Below are 16,725 nucleotides of genomic sequence, written 5' to 3'. Positions count from 1 at the left end.
CGCCGCGTACGCAAATATATTCTGCGGAGAAACATTTGTGCAAAGAATTGTGTTGAAAAGCAATCTAGTGCCCCATAGGAAGCATGATCCGGAAAGGTGATACGCGTACGTGATGGAAACGAATACCGTGCAAACGGTCACGCTAACTAACAGCATCATCGGCGTGGGCATACTTTCTATGCCCTTTTGCTTTCAACGGGTAAGTACGATGATCGGTGTGGGTTTAACAATTTTCAGGGCCACATGTTCAATTCTCCCTTTCGTTTTAGTGCGGTATTGTGCTGTCAATATTGCTTCTACTGCTCAGCAGTTATGTTACCCGTTTGGTGTGCAGCTACATGGTTAAATCGGCCATAATTTCAAGACGGAAAAACTTTGAACAAATTGGTAAAATAACTCACAAAGCATGCAGTCTTTATATTTCTCTACTAACAGACTGATGTTTAACAATTGCAGCATTCTACGCATTTGGTTCTGGCGGAAAATTGCTCGTTGAGCTATGCGTCGTCGGCTACCTGTTGGGCACGTGCATTGCCTACTTCGTAGTTGTCGGTGACCTTGGTCCCCAAATCACGGCCAAAATCCTGTCCATGCACGAAAGCGATAGTCTTCGAACATGGGTTATGATCGTGGTTACTATCGTTTGCATCATTCCGTTAGGAATGTTACGAAATGTGGACAGCCTAGCGTCGGTTTGTACGGCCTCGCTAGGGTTCTACCTGTGTTTGGTGCTTAAGGTTGTTTCGGAATCGAGCGAAAGGTTTCAACACACGGGTTGGTTCGAGCGGCTGGATTTGTGGAATTGGAGCGGGATATTGCAGTGCATGCCCATTTTTACTATGGCTCTATCCTGTCAGATGTAAGTATGATAAGCACCGCCGCGGGTGCAGCTTTTATTGACCATTCGATTTGTTATGTTGCAGGCAAATATTTGAGGTGTACGCAACGATGCCCACCACATCGCTGGATAAGATGAGCCGTGTCATCCGACAGTCGACAAACATCTGTACGATGATATACGTTGCGATCGGTTTCTTCGGGTATGTGGCCTTCAATGGGCACCGGTTCTCCGGCAACATTCTCGTCGATTTTACTCCCTCGTTTGCTAGTGATATTATCAAGATGGGATTTGTGCTTTCGGTTGCGTTTAGCTTTCCGCTAGCAATCTTTCCCTGCCGGGTGAGTCTTTACTCGCTGCTGTACAAGCGTGCCTCGGATGGACACATGTACATTCCCGAATCAAAATTTCGACCACTCACGATAGCGATCGTGGTTGTGGCGCTTATATTTGGTTTGATGATACCATCGATTGAGGTGGTTATAGGGCTGGTCGGTTCTACGATTGGGGTTGCGATATGTTTGATCATACCGGCAGCATGCTACATGACGATCTGCAAAACTAACATAAGCGAAAAGCAACTTGCCCAGGTAATGATAGCGTTTGGGTTTATCATCATGGTGCTCGGAACGTTCGCCAACCTGCAGGCGATCGATCGTGCACCGGAACGAAAGTATGATCCCACTGTTCCACCGGTTGTGCTAGAAAAGCTCGTCGTTAAACCGGTGCCGATCGTACCGGATAAAATGGTGGACGATCCCAAACCGCCCGCTTTGCCGGTAGAATCCGTAACGGAGAAGATCAAACCAAAGATAGAACCACCATACGAGGCGGTACCGGAACCAGGAAAGTCAACAAATGTCGAAGGAGAGTTGAAAAAGGATGCGCTGGATGGGATAGGATCTAAAAACGTTCCACCGAACGGCGTTGAAGCACCACCCAAAGACACGCGAGCAGTGATCAATAACGAGGCTATACTGAAGGAAGAGCGTGAAATAGCAGTGGAAGAGAAGGATAAGATAGTGAAGGAAATCAGTGAGCTGAAAAACGCGAAAAAAGTACTTGAAGCCGAGGTGGAAAACATTAAAGAAGAGTTGGTGAAGAAAAACAAAGAAACGGAACAGTTGGTGCTGAAGAAGTTGGATGAGATAGTGGAGAAAATAGCCGAACAGAAGGTTGGCATTGGATCGCGTGAAGAGGATCCACCGGTAAATCGGAACGCTGCACCGGAACGCATTCTCCCGGAGGCAATACCTAACGGAAAGCAAGATCTTGGACAGATGCCAAGCGATCCGATCGTGAAGCTGCTGAAGGCGGGTGGAAACAATAAATCGATCCCGCAGGATGGTGTGCATCTTCAGGGGAGAAGTGTGGGAAATGATACAGAGGATCGTAACGCACCACAACCCGATATGGATCGTGTAGATCCGGTAGAAGGTGCAGGAGCAGGTGCATTACCCGTCGAACGGACACCTGAAATAGAAGCAAAACACTTGGAGAAGGAAGAGGAGAAATATGAAAAGGACGGCGACAAGCGTGTTATAAAGCCACCAGCCGTACTAGTGCTGGAAAGCGGCAATAAACAAGCATCACAAAGTCGGCCTGATCCCCCGAAGTATGAAGTTTCGCCGAATGCAGATTCTACCAACAATGCAAAGGCTAGCGAAGTAGGAGCGAAACTTCATCCACCTGGGGACGATGATAAGCTCAAAGAGAAAAATGTTCCATTACCTCCCTTGCCGGTGGAGGTGCCGGCGGAAGCACCGGCCAAAGTTGTTCCCACCGAGAAGGTGGACCAAAAGCAGGAAAGCATTGCCGATGAAGCGATGGCAGGCAAGCGGGATTTGTTGGCAATGCGCTTGAAGCGTGAAGCGATTAATCCGCACGAGCCGGAAAACTGTCCAAAACGAAGCGCATCCGCCGAAGTGGATGGAGAGTAAAAAGAATAGTCCATTCGAAAGCACGAGCGAACCGGCCTAGCTGGAGAAGGATGGATTTCGTTAAAATGCTGTAGACTGAAAGATGTACTGTGTAGGTGTTAGGAGAAGGGGTTTTGGAAATCTTTTATAGAGAAATAGTTTATTCTTGAAAGTGACCTATCTGAGTATTCATAGCGAGGAGTTGACGTGGAGCAAGGATCGTTGTTAAATCATATTCTTAGAAAAGATATGAAATAAACTATAATTGGTTTCAATGAAATCCAGTACTTGAAATTAAGCTGGAATTTTTGTATTTCCACTCTAGATATCTTTCCCTTCGAAATAGGCAATTATTGCGTGTGAATTTGTAATAAGAGTCAAGTCGTATCAAGTCTGCAAAATATATAAATTGTTTTAATAGATACGCACATGTATTCTGAATTTGAATATTTATTTAATACGCCGCACCGTATCGGAATAGCTATTCAATGATGCTGATAAGCTATAGCGTTATTTTTTTACTTTCCATCCACGAGCATCCATAGAGAAAAGGAAAAAGCTTTTGTGTTTAATTTCCCTTACCACCATTGGCGTTCCAATCAACAGACTATGTTCGGAGTTCTACATACGAAAACAATTGATTGTAGGGTGCCTTCTCACGGTTTTGTGGGGAGATCGATCGAACCATTCGAACCCCAAACATATTCAGCAGCCATTTGCGTATTATCCTGCCAGTTGCAATACAAAGCCAAAAAATGGAGCTTCTTTCGACTAACGCGGGAGGAAAGGTTAGGTTTCGGTTTCATGCTTTTAGCGCCGTTGGGAGTGAGGAAATGTTTTGTTTCATAAAGAATTTTCCAATCAGTGGCGGATTGTCGCGGTGAAAGATTTTTTTTTCTGCTGGAAGAGAGAAAGAGAGAGCGAGAGGGAGAAAGAGCCGTGGGGCGGATGCGCTTGGAGAGGCACGGAATGATAATATGAATAATTGATAGATAAATTGAAATCGGAGCATGGAATGCGGTACGAAATGTTGATACAAAGAATTTCCACTGCACGGGGAAGACAAAGACAAAAAAAAAACCACGAAACGGTTGAGCATAACACGCTATTTGCTATGCCAAGGACGACATATGCTATCACGAGAAGTATGGCAAAAACACGGGGCAAAATCCTTTTTTTTCCCGGTGTCTCTTCTGTTTGTTTGTTGCATTACTGTTATGAGTTGTTTTACTAGCTCTGCAGCAAATTGAAATAAAATGCACATGTCGTGCATTTGTGTGTTGTGGATTATCGGGTTCACTGTTTCGAGTGAAGGTTCACCATCCATCGGCATGCAGGAATTTTAAGCTGCAGTTTCTTTTGTTTAACAAAACCCTTTTAGTAATGTGGCTGTGGCTTATTTGTACGGGAGATCTCATACATTTGAACCATAAAAATACTGTACAGCGGTAAACGGCAAAAGTTCATAATAATCGACCGCAAGAAAAGTGTTTTGGGTACGGTGTGGTTGCTTTCCCTGCTGGAAGGAATTATGATTCAGTGTTCTTCTTGCACACTTGTTACCGACATACCGTGTAGTAAAAGCTACATGTAAATGCAACGTTGATGTCACCATCGTCGTGCTGCGGTGCACACCATGTGCGCTTCATTAGAGTCATATTGGTGTTTTTTATTTAAAAAAAGCAGAATTTGTTACATTTAAAGCTTTAAAAAAGCTTAAACAAGCTCATGATTAATTATGCATGACTGTTTTTTTCGTTTTTTTGGTGGTGGTTTATATTAGCTAGGTGGTTTATATTCTTTTCTCTCTCTTTTTGTTCTTATAAAAAGCTCGCACAATTTTATCCAATCAGTCTAGTGTGCCATTTAAAGCTTACGCACTTTTCGACGACGATTGGACGAGACGGCAACACACACCAATGTTATAAAATCAAACAATTTCATATCGAGCTGATTATGATGCTTTTCCGTTTCTGTCTCTTCCATATGCAGCATTCATGCAGGAGAATCGTTGTTTTTGTTCAATTCCATCTAGCCGTTCGACTTTTGAACGATTTTGCATTGGCAAATAAAAATGGACTATGCATATTTTACATCCCCCCGGGTTGATCGAAACATAGTCGGATAATGCAAATGAAATTGGGCCGCTTCTTTGTTTGTGACGGCGGCTAGTGAAGCCTAGCCGCGTTTTGTTTGTTCTGTTTTGCACTCGTGCTGACTTTCTTTGGCCATTTTGATTTCAACCCTTCTTTCCCATCCCACTTTCTTGCCCTCGCTTCGCAAACACTATTGGCTTCGGCTGGAGGCAATGAATCGGAAAGGGTTTAGGTTTGTTTTCCCCATTTTGTTGGGCTTTTATGGTTTAGGAGGCTTTAGCCAAAAATGAAAAAAACCATCGCGAGTTTGTTTTACTTTAAGTATTGTTTTAAAATGTTTTTTTTTTTTAAATCACAACAATAGTTTTAAAATAGTTATGTAGTTCATTGCCAATAGTTTTAGAGGTAATGAGCTTGTTGATCTTTCCATCTCCTTCAATGATCTTTTTGCATGATGTATCCAATACTAATTATTGAAATATACTTATTATATTGTCTAGAGTTAGGTGAGACCAATAGACTATCGTGATACTGCTTTGTGAAGACGATAACTTCGTCTTGATGAAGGAAGACATTTTGTATGCATCTCCGCGTAGTTTAAAAGAAAATAATATTTCCCTGTTGGCGATTTGTCAACTCTAGAAGGACCTTCTTCGGACACTTAATGTGAAAATGCTGCTGTTGGTTTTCCTACACTGACACTTTTTTTTAGTAAAATACTCCATGCAGTCTACCAACTGATAACGCCGTCCAGTTTGTGCGTGCACAGCACGATCAGTACAACAGACGATGCACAGGTGGATTAATCAGTCAGTGGCAGAGAACTACATATTAAAAATTGGAAACAACAGTTCAATTTTTAACTCATACGGGATGTTTGCTAATTTAGGAAGTAAAGTGTGTTATTAGAAAGTTCAATGGCAACTCAGACGGGTGGATCTCGTAAGGTTATTCTTTTTGGAATTTTATTAAAAAATATAAAAATTCTATTTTATTCTACGTCCCTACGACGATCTCACTGTTGTAACTTTGAATAGTAGTGCTTCTCTGCTTAAAGTATAGGTTATAAGTGTGTATAACTAATCAGATTCGCCAGGTATTGGTGTGCAGCTCATGTTATGAGAATGATACCAGACGACGTCCAAAATCCTCCTGGAACAAGGCTACAAACCAGATGTGGCGAGTCCTGTTTAAGATGAGTAAAAGGTGTAGAAGAGCAGTTTTCTCAAACTTTGCTCTTCAAAAATTGAGTATACTTCAAGAGTTTAGTGTTAAAGGATAAGCAAGTGGATTTTTAAACAAGTTTTAACTTGTTTAAAGTTAACAATTGTAATTATTGCATTCCTGCACAATCTAACAGTTCGTAAAATTTGATGAACATGGGCATAATTACCCGGCGAAAGGTTAATCTTTTTTTTGCCGTACCAGCAGTATACTCCCAGCCTGTCAAAAACTTCGTCGTTGATCGGCCACCACATCAGAAAAGGGGCACCAAAAGAAAGGGACTAATGAGCGTATCCAAAATGTCGGGTTTGATAGTGGCGAATAAAATTTCTTAGTTAGAAAATTAATTTTAATTCCACACCCTAGTAACGTTTTCTCCCATTTCCCTTTTCGGTTCCTGACACTCTTGATGATGCGTGTCGTGTGTACGTGTTTGTAGCAAAGTTTCCCACCCCCTAAAGGCACACCGCCACACGTCCAGCTAGACGAGGTGAGCAAAAAAAAACACACACACACACAGAATGATTACCTTCACAAAACCTAAGTCCAAGGCAAATCCTTGACAGGATAGCCACCGGGAAGCTGGGCTAAGGAAGTAGCACCATTGTGAGGCATCAGGACTTTCACCAGACACCATTCTACGGTGTGAAAAGAGGTGGAGAGATGTAGGTTTTGAAAGAAAGTTTTTTCCTCCCCTCGCTTGTACTAATCCCGGGACAGGGCGAAAACTTTATCCTTATCATCGTTGTTCGATCGGAAAATTGAATTTCGGAAAGGATGAGGCAAATGCCAAACTAAACGGTGCCTGGGCGTTGCGGGAACGGACTGATCGTTAGAACGCCCGTGGGTAGTAGTTTTCGGACTATCGGCCTATTTGTTGCTATTCACCGCCTTTCACTGTCCTCGGCTGGGTTTTACCGCATACCGACAAGTGGTAAATTTAGCCGGATTTTCGGGGATGATACGCCCTTAGCTGACAATTAAAACACTTTCAAACTTCCATCACCTTCACTCCGGCAACATTACTGCAAGGAGGGTGGAAATCGTAACGGAAGCGCTAGAGAGGATATTTGTGTGCTTTCATTCCTCCTGCAACCATTCTGGGGTCCTTAATTTGGCCAATAGTTAAAGGTGTCTGCCGAGGAGTGGTGGTTATAGTGTGTTGCTGACAACTTAACCTTAACGGACGAGGACGTTTGGTACGCAGACGTTCGATAGCAATCGTTATTAACTGTTCTAGATAACGGTGTGCAAACATCGTACGGTTTGTTGGAAGTTGGAAAAAGCATGAGACTTATAGCTTCAATACAGACCATGTGCAAAACACCGTTCAGCTTCATGTGCGGAATTCATTTCGATGCCTCATGACCGTTGGTTTAATAGTTTTGGCGTATAGCTGGCAATGGCTTCAGGTTAACCAAATTCCAGCCATAGTAAAGGTACTTTCTTATCAGATTAATATTGAAACTAATTTTCGGCATAATATCATAAAACGTCCTCAAAATGTCCACTTACTATAAACTCATTCGGGGTGGATTCAGATATTTTCCAACGACTACGGGCGCACGTTAGACCACGTTCGAACGCGCCGTTGAAAGGTGTTTTGGGCAGTTGGTTGATGAATGCAAATTGCAATTAATTACGTTCCGTTCCATTCATTCCGGCTCGTGGCTACGTGCAATTAGGAAGCCTCTTCGACCGTAGCGAGAAAAGCACTTCTTCTACTTCCAATCTGGATGGCTCGAGTGAGGTTCAATTGAATGGGAATGGCAGCGTGATCCGTCAGCTTTCCTGTCCCACCGCAACCATCGATAGAATTCGTGATGTAAATCACTGATGATGGATGTGAAAGAACTTTGCTTCACTTTTAGGGAGCACGCTAATTTGCAAAGATTTCGCTTCGTTATGCGCTTAGTGTAATAATGGTCGTGATGCGGTTGCAGTGGCTGCAGGACACTCTGTAATGGAAGTTAATAGACATATTGCTGGAGACGAAAAGAAAAAAAAGGTTGTAAGATGATGGATTTCCTATGGAATATTTAATCATGAATAACAAATAAGAATAATTTTCATTTAAGAATTCTTGAAGACGTAATGAACTATTGTTGCAGCCTAAAGTTAGGCAATCTTCTGTACATGATATTTGGTGCTTGGGGCGATCAAGCCAGGGGACCGAAGTTGATTCATTAGTGTTAGTTTTAGTTTGTAACAAATATATTGTAAGTTATTTGAAATATAAGCTGTCTTCCGTTTCAACCGTCATACGAATCGAACGTGTCCTTAACCGCTTTTAGTATCACAAACAACTATATTGGTTAAAATCTATGCTAGTATATTAGTATTATACTTATCACAATAGTGAATACTCTATCCTCGATACGGAGAACCTGTGGCCAGATCTACGACCATGTGTGATTAAAATTGCGACCTCTGGTGTAGTGACTGAACGTTGAGGACTAAGACAATACGATGCCTCTACTTGAGTATGGTTTTGATATATACTTATGAGACATTATCATGGTTTGATAATGGATAATATAGCACAGTTTTTCATTTCATTCATTCTGCCTTATATTAATTTAGTCATCTATCAGTTTAAATATCAGCTTGAGAAAAGTGCTCGCATAAGAGCCCCGGTATCGATGATTTATTTCATCTATCTTCGTCTCAAAAAGCAGTTAGCAAGACACCACCTAAAAAGAAACTTCCATAAAGCGATGCCAATGTCAATTAAAAACACATTGCCATCGCCCAAACGATCCCACCGAAAGGACACAATAGCCGAACCGTGAAAGGAAACGTTTGGCCCTCAATTAAAATTTGCCTTCCAAATCGAGGTAACCGTGGTTGATATACTTAACCAGAGATTGATAGGCTTGGTCCTTTCCTTGGTCACTTTCTTCTGGGCACGGTACGACGCTGGTCACTTTACGCGTTAAATATGCAGGCAGTACATTAGCTACAATCTGGTATGGCGTAGCTCCACCGTAGCGCTATAATGTGAGATCATTTTCGCGGTCACGCATCGGTATTTCCGGCCAGGGGCGGTTGAAAAAGGACGCGAAGCAAAGAGACGGAATACCTTTACCATGCTGTGGGTCGCAGTGTTATTGCGTGCCTAATGTTCTTTTCTGCGCTGGGGAAAGATTTACTGATTTCTTACCGTTTTGGTGTCTGTTGTCTTAAACTCCTGCAAATACCCAACATCACGAATTCGCCATGCACAGCGAGCGAGTACTGTTTTTGTGCATGTTCTATTTGCGCGTACCGTACGGAGGACCTTCCCGAAGCAAGCTACAGCAAAAGTGTTAAAAAGAAGCGAAAGGATAAAAAGGTACAATTTTTTTTTTTGCTCAGTGCTCACCAATCCGCCATTCATATCGTTCGTCGGGATCTGCTTCAGCTCAGGACAGCTTTTATCCAACCGGGGTCGCATAAATCATTTACTCGCACAATTTCTCACTCTCTAACACGCTCGATGTCCTGGGGCCCATTTAAAGGTGCCTGTGAGGCAACCAGAACAAGCTACTTTCTTCTCGCATTACGAACGATTGTAGTTGCCACGGATACGAAAAGGAACAAAAACGCAAAGCAAGTGATGTTGGAACAAAAACTAGTAAGCGCAGAATAGGTGAAGCGACATAATATCGCATGTCGGATGAACATTTACAAGTTCACAGGTCGTTTGTGGTGGTGAGTTGTATGATACAAAAAAAGCAACAGCAGTTGCAATGGATCAAAAAGCGTTAAAAACGACTGTCTTAAGTATGCTAGAAATAGCACCAAATGATTATGATTAGACAAACAAATGTGGAAGTGTGTATGGGAATTCTGTCCAAGTGAAGTATACCGTTTTGACGACAGCATTTCGATCACAAAAGTATTCAATCTTCCGTTAAGTGTGTGTGGGCTATTTGACAAGCCTTTCCAAATATTGAGCGCCCTCTTGCGGAATTGTACAGTACTACCAAAGTTGTTCGGTTTGGTTGAATGGATTGTTGCGCACAAAAGAGTAAAACGATTTGATAATAGTATTGTATGATTTATTAAATTGTTTAATAACCATGTGACGATTAATCAAAAGCGCTAATAACTTTTGGGTCTTTATCTCTATATAACGAACTGGAACTACACAGTTTCTATCACAATTCCACAGTAATAGTTCCTTGTTAACTTCAAGTACTCTATTAATTTCGTATAGCCTTCTGATTGATTAATTATTCTGATTGATTAATAAATCTCTTCAGTTGGTTTTAGGGAACAAAACCAGCGTTTCACGGCTGCCTAGAATATCCTCTTTAAGGTGGCCGCCATTGCTCGTAAGTTATTGCATCAAGACGGTGGAATAACTGCTATTGATGTGATGCGTTCGGAGGAAAACGTGAGACCAATAAAACTCACTCATCCATGGTATATTGGCCCATGGATTGCTATCAGCTAATATCTTCCTCTCACACCCGCAATCCACTCCTATACAAAAACTTCCTATCCACCCAAATTTAATTCCTTCCGATTTGAGGCTTTCGATGGTTTGCGGCTAATAAATATGTCCCATTCCGTTCTAGCTATGACCTGCTTGCGGTAAAACCACCTTTAAGCCCAGTTACGAACGCTATCAGCTGCACGAAATCATAATTATAATGATCCTCCCTAAACGCACCCGCAGGCGGTGGAAACCGCCACCGGATGTAGTATTCATGTGCACGTTTAAGCATATAATTCAGTAAAGCTGGTCAACGGATCCCGCCGGAAGATCACTTAAATTCTCCATTTCACAGTTAATCATAATGGACGCTGCAAATATAGTACATCGAGGCAAGGTGGAGGAAAAAAAAACACTTTCGCATTAAATCCATGCAAAATAGCTGACCAAAGTCCCGAATCATAGGGCACCGTTCGGAGGTTTCCGTTCCTTCCGGTTTGCATTCGGTCAGGTCAGAACTTTGCAAGGCAGAGTAGAGATATTTCATCCCCACTGTTAACCGACTGTACTTCGGGGGTGGCAGTAATGGGTTGCTTCTTGTGCCTCCGTAATGTGTCGAACCTACCCAACCGCCACGTGGACACAATGTTCGCGGACATCTGGCGCAATAAATCATGGTCCCGTTTGTGAAACATTATTCCACATTTTATCCCTGTCTGGCCACGGGCACGATGCGTTACGGGCTGTTAGTCTAGTCGAAACCATCAAGGTTGGGCATGGTCGTGGGTTTTACATGTTTTATTACAGATTTCTCTTTGTATTCCAATTCGCTGCTCATGTGGTTTAGCTTAGGTTTGGTTTGAAGATGGAAGGATGGTTCGGCAATGGGATGAGATGTTTAATATGTTTGATGGTGGAAAGCGTCGTGGAACATGTGCGAGTAAACTAAATTAATTTTTTTTTGTGCAATTCACCGTTAAGTTACTAGAAACGTTATTGAAGAAAGGAGTCTTTGTAAATGTTTCAAAAAAAGATTGTTTTTCTAGCATTAAGCATCAAATTGTTTCAGAGTTTTTGGGTAAAAATAATCTCAGGCGTAACAATTGCTGTTCAAATGTTATAAGAAACAAAGTACTAACTATTGCATCAACCTAAACAGTTCGTGAGAATAATATTTGAACATTTTTTTTGCTCCTTGCAATGCTTCAACTACTAGTTGCTCTGTTGTCTCTTTCCTTTACTATTCGGTAGAATCGTAATGGCGAACGTAATGCTCGTTACTTACCCTGCGAAGAGTTGATTTAAGCCTTCGGCGGAGTAACCAACCGCTAAGCTTGCGGAAGATTGATTGCCCGAAATACCGCCCAACTCATTGGCCCATTTCTAGTGCTCCGGAACGAAATGGTTGGATTAATCTCCATTTCTGTACCATTAAAAAGGTTAAGTGTGTGCAGTTCTGCAGAACAAGCAATAAAGATGTTCTGAATCACATCCTCCCTTTTTACATTCGTCTGATACGTTCAAGTGTGTGCATTCTTTTAGTAACACGTGGGTAAGGCTATTTTCTTTGCTGCGTAAAAAAAAATATTTTTTTGGGCCTTAGGAATTGTTCTGCCTAACCATCTACATAATTGGAACGACCATTTCAAAAAAAAGAAAACTCCTTTCCTTGAAAGTGATCTAATCATCAAGGGTGCAGGAACCTTCAGCGTGCAGCATAGGATAACGGCAAACTTTTGGCATGCCACGTGTCCATTGGCTAGGAAATTTCATAACTGTCAACTTGCTCATCATAGCAACCGCTTGAGTTGTGCAGAAGTGTGGTAAGTAAGTTGGGCATCCACGTGTTTGGTGTTACGAACGCACTGGGTACACCGTTGTATCGACCCGTTTCGGAAGATAAACTACGGCAAAACTTTCACCAAACAATTGTTATCGTCTCGAAAGCAAAAGGGTAAGGACACGTTCTACACCTGTGTTCCTGCTTCGCCTTTCGCCGAGGGTGGATTCAGTGGATCAGTGAAGAAAAAAAAGCCAGATAAAACTGGAAGGCTGCTGGGAAAACTTACACTGGTGGTTGATGTTGTGTGCCTAAGGCAACACAATCTCAAAACGCATAGACACTAGCCGGTGATCAAACACTACACGATCGTATGAATATTGCATGCTAAACCGGGTGAGTGGACGAGCTAATTCCAGGTGCGAATTTGTTAGGGCCAGAGGAAACCCAGGAGAAATACACCGCAAAAGGGGAACCGCAGCCCGTAAGTAGTTACGTATCTTTCCCAATAAACACCTCACCAAGAAGCGCCATTTTGCATTGCCGGTCCGGAATACAGACAGCCTTAGCCTAGAAGGAGAAAAGTTGAGAACAAAGTTTTAATCGTTATTTTTCCCCGCAATGCTTCACGCTCCGGCTGTTTGCGTTGTGAGCAATTTGGGCAACAGTGGCCGTAATCGGGAACGGAAAGCAAACCCCATCAAGAGGGTAATTGGGCTATTTTAGTTAGAGGTTCGTGTTGTAACGGTGGGCGTATAATCAAGTCCTGCATCAATTTGCGTACGCTATTGCGCTTGAAGAGGGGTTTAGGATTGTGTAAAACGGAACGGTTGTCAAGGTTTAGGAATTGCGGATGGATGGTTAGCTAATACAACGTAACTCTTTTTTGGGGGCGCAAGTAGAAATTTCTGTTTCCTGCAATATTTTCCCACAAAAGTTTTACCTGTTGCTCAAACACGTGCCTTACCACAGTACCAAACCACGGTGCGTTTATTATGGGCGCGTCGCACAGTCGCACTGCCAAAGTCAATGCGGACCATTGAGTAATGGTGCGATGGTCTATCCTTTCGCCCATAAGAACCCCATTAAGGGGAGATGTTTTTGGAGCAATAAAACTGTTGTTTGTGAAGCAAAAATCCCAACCACAAATCGTCTTTTGCCCAGCAAGTAAGTTTCAAGTTGTGGCGGTGTATGTTTTTCTTTGGCTCACCCTGATGGATCCCCTGGGGGAGGCCTATACTGTGCCGTGCTGGTGTCACAGTCAGTCCGGGTTGTAAAGTAATACCTGGGTCAATAAAAATCGATCACCGGTACGTGAGTCAAATGCGAAATGTTGTAACATCGGCCTATCTTTGCAAGTGCTTGGTTCAGAAGGGGAACTGTTTCTAGAGCAGTTACTAGACTTCACGGTCGTGCAGACATAGACGTTGGCTACTGTTGATGGTACACATATTTTAAACTTACTGAAATCGGGGACTCTGTTGCTGTTCGGCGTTTTATTCCTGGTTTGCTCTGCACTTTGCTCCTTAAGTGAGTTTATTCGACCAAGACGGTAGTTTTCCCAGCGTTGGAAAAATTAATAGACATGCCAACTCCATAATTCGGGATCGTTTCTCACACCACCATCGAAGCACGGTCGTTGCCGGTCGACATCGGTAACAGAAGAAGATACATTGGCAACAGCATCGTGTTGGGATCAGTTGCAGCTATCGTACTTGCGAGCTCCGGCCAAGCAAAGGCGGTTTGTTCGTTAGTTCCGCTTTTCGGTTTGGGATAAAGTGCGCCATACTCGTGAAGCTTGGCAAAAGGATTCGCTATTGAATTGAGCTTAGAGCAAAATGCAGTTTAGGCTTTAACCGTGTGCCGTGGTGGTGCTAGCCGTGGCCAAGTGCCCATCATTTCCCGGATGGGCTAATAGTTTCAGTATCGTTTCGAGAGGATGTGTCTGTATATTTATCCTGTTTTCTTCCCTGTTTTGCATCACATTTGCCGTCGGTGGGTTAACCTGGTAGTAGCGGGATCGTACACGGCCATAATCAGGTTATCATCGAAACCTCAAGGGAGAGTGCGACAGAGTGGTACGTTGTAAAATTTTACGACAATCAAATTGTGCACGGCACGAGGCGGCCATAATGTCTCATGTGGTTTTGGGTCTTGCGGCAAAGAGTATCGAGTGTTTCTTTCCTGTCTTGTGTAGACCGTACCGCTTCCGTTGCTGGCCAGTTACCATCGTTTGTGTGATCTGTACTTAGAGCTTTACCTCCCTTGGCAAGCCGAATCGCGTGCTGTTGGGGATGCAAATTCGATGAATGTAGATTGTGTGTTCGGAGCACACGTACGCCGGTACAGCGACGTTTGATGGGTATGGTAAATGTGGCGAATGAATAACTTATGGTTGAGATTTTGGGCAAGTTTGCTTCGAGTGCCATACACGGGAACAAGCCACCAAGGGCCGGCATACATTTTGTTTTACAAGATGTACGTATTAAAGTTTTCGTTTGAACATTCACACAAATCGGTATTTTTTTTTTCTAGGAAACATCAGCATCAGTTGTTTTTTTCCGTTCTTTAAAGGTGATTGTTATTTTTTGTTACTTTCTTCGATTTACGTACTTGTGCTGCAGCCATCCGGTCGCCTAAAAGTATGCAATCATTATCCAATTAATCATTTTTACACCCTCCGAAGATGTTATGGGAAGAAATGATTGGATCATTTTCAATTCATATTTTAAGAACTTAAAACAACTTTACAAAAACATACAGTTTCAAAAATTTTAAAACTTTTCAACTCATAGCTTTATCAACTTTTCGTACATTATCTACTCTACTTTTATACTTTTGTTCCGTACGGTGTTTCTACGGAAAGCCTCTTGCCGGTATCGGTACCAGTAAACCACACGCAGGATACACGCCCCGGCGTGTAAAGAAGAGGTCCTATATATATGCTTCTAATAAACACCCGATAACACCATCGTGCCGACTAAATTATAACGCAATGAAAAGTTATTGGCCGCGAAATTCCTGCCAACGACACCGGAGGATGGTACCCAAACGAAATTAAACGTTTCCCTTACGATAGAAAAAAGTGTCCCAAACGTCCTGAACCTACGCGTGGCATAGTGATCGCCCCGAAATTGTAGGGCAAATTTTGCCATTTACCAAACAGCCGAAAAGGATGTATAGCGACAAAGGCGGCTAGGCTTGGTCCACCACGAAAACGACGAGGGTGATGGGCTACGTAAACTTACTCCTTCTTAAAATGTGCTTTATGCTTCCGTTTTGGCAGATAGTACGATACCACCATTCCGAAACGTTACAGACATAACTAACAATCTTGGCAAATGGTTTTAAAGTTGATTTTCGTTATCGGAATTTATCACCCATCTCATAGCTCTAAGCCCCTTGGTGTACGGTGTGTCTGGTTTGGTATGCGAAGGTTTGGTTTGCTGGGTGAAACCGATTTCACAAACTCAAGCTTCTTCGACGGCCCAGGGTCACCGGGGTACGGGATGACGATTATTATGATGATTAAAAGTGATTACTTTCAGAAATTGTCTCTCGATAAGGGTTTTGGAAAAGTTCGATCGTGAGGGCCTAGCGTGAGCGTTTGGCAAAACGGTAGACATAACTTTGATTGAGCTTTCCAATTGCGTTCCAGCTCTCCAATAGGCAGTTTTGTACTGTAGGTGGAATGTGCTAAAATCACATCAAACAATGGATTTATTTGCATTGGTAAGACATACACAAGGTCGAGTCTGTGTTGTGCTGCCAAGTAGAAGATAGGAAGGGAAGCTTTTGTGAGATTGTTTTCAAAGTTAATTGAAATGATTACTTACATTGGAATTCTTAATTTGAAAAGTATTTTTTAATCAACCTTCGTTTATGGCATTTTCAAATCAATGAAATGTTTTGGTCATTCCTTTTAACTCGGATTTCAAGGATAATTTTCTATAATATGAAGGCTTAAGTGTGCTTAAATTACCCAAGATAACGTTGAGGAAATGAAGATTATGTGACTACATACTATTTGTTCACAGGCTTGTAACGCTTTTGTGTCAGAAAATATTTTGAGGGGGCTTTTAGCAACGAACGATGCTCTTGATAAATTCGATAGAGAGCAATGGTGGTCACGATTATGTGAACTGAGCAATAATGGGTATGAAATTCATCTATGAACCATGCAGACCATCGAAACATATAGAGGTGAACCAAAACTCAGTAGAATTTGTGAACTTCTTTGAAATACTTATCTATAAATGATGTTATGAAAGGATCCGTGGTACACTACCATGCTAATGCATAAATGATAGCAAATTTCTTGCATCCTTCCAGTAAGCAAGTGCATTTTGTTGTCACCCAGCATACGTATCTAATAGCATCGTTCTGGAAAATTCAATGAACATAAGGCACCGATTGATGTATTCCTCGAATTAATCTGCAAGATA

The 16,725-nt window shown here is 42.3% G+C and overlaps 1 protein-coding gene across 1 annotated transcript; it reads left to right on the top strand.

The window, feature by feature from the left end:
* The first annotated feature begins 112 nt into the window (after window positions 1–112).
* LOC128707295 (putative sodium-coupled neutral amino acid transporter 10) lies at window positions 113–2,778 on the top strand. Its single transcript, XM_053802247.1, has 4 exons — window positions 113–199; window positions 270–387; window positions 457–859; window positions 924–2,778. The coding sequence occupies exons 1-4, from the start codon at window positions 113–115 to the stop codon at window positions 2,776–2,778; spliced, it is 2,463 nt and encodes an 820-aa protein (XP_053658222.1).
* Window positions 2,779–16,725: the final 13,947 nt, after the last annotated feature.

Source organism: Anopheles marshallii, chromosome 2 (genome assembly GCF_943734725.1).
Source record: "Anopheles marshallii chromosome 2, idAnoMarsDA_429_01, whole genome shotgun sequence".
In the NCBI taxonomy this organism is placed as follows: domain Eukaryota; kingdom Metazoa; phylum Arthropoda; class Insecta; order Diptera; family Culicidae; genus Anopheles; species Anopheles marshallii.
Note: the sequence above shows the minus strand (reverse complement) of the source record. Positions and strands in the feature narration are given on the sequence as shown.

Excerpts from the sequence above, each read along its gene's own strand:
- LOC128707295 (XM_053802247.1), top strand. The coding sequence starts at position 113 with ATGGAAACGAATACCGTGCAAACGGTCACGCTAACTAACAGCATCATC. Across the intron at positions 388-456 it reads GAAAAACTTTGAACAAATTG|CATTCTACGCATTTGGTTCT; the intron begins GTAAAATAACTC and ends TAACAATTGCAG. Across the intron at positions 860-923 it reads ATGGCTCTATCCTGTCAGAT|GCAAATATTTGAGGTGTACG; the intron begins GTAAGTATGATA and ends GTTATGTTGCAG.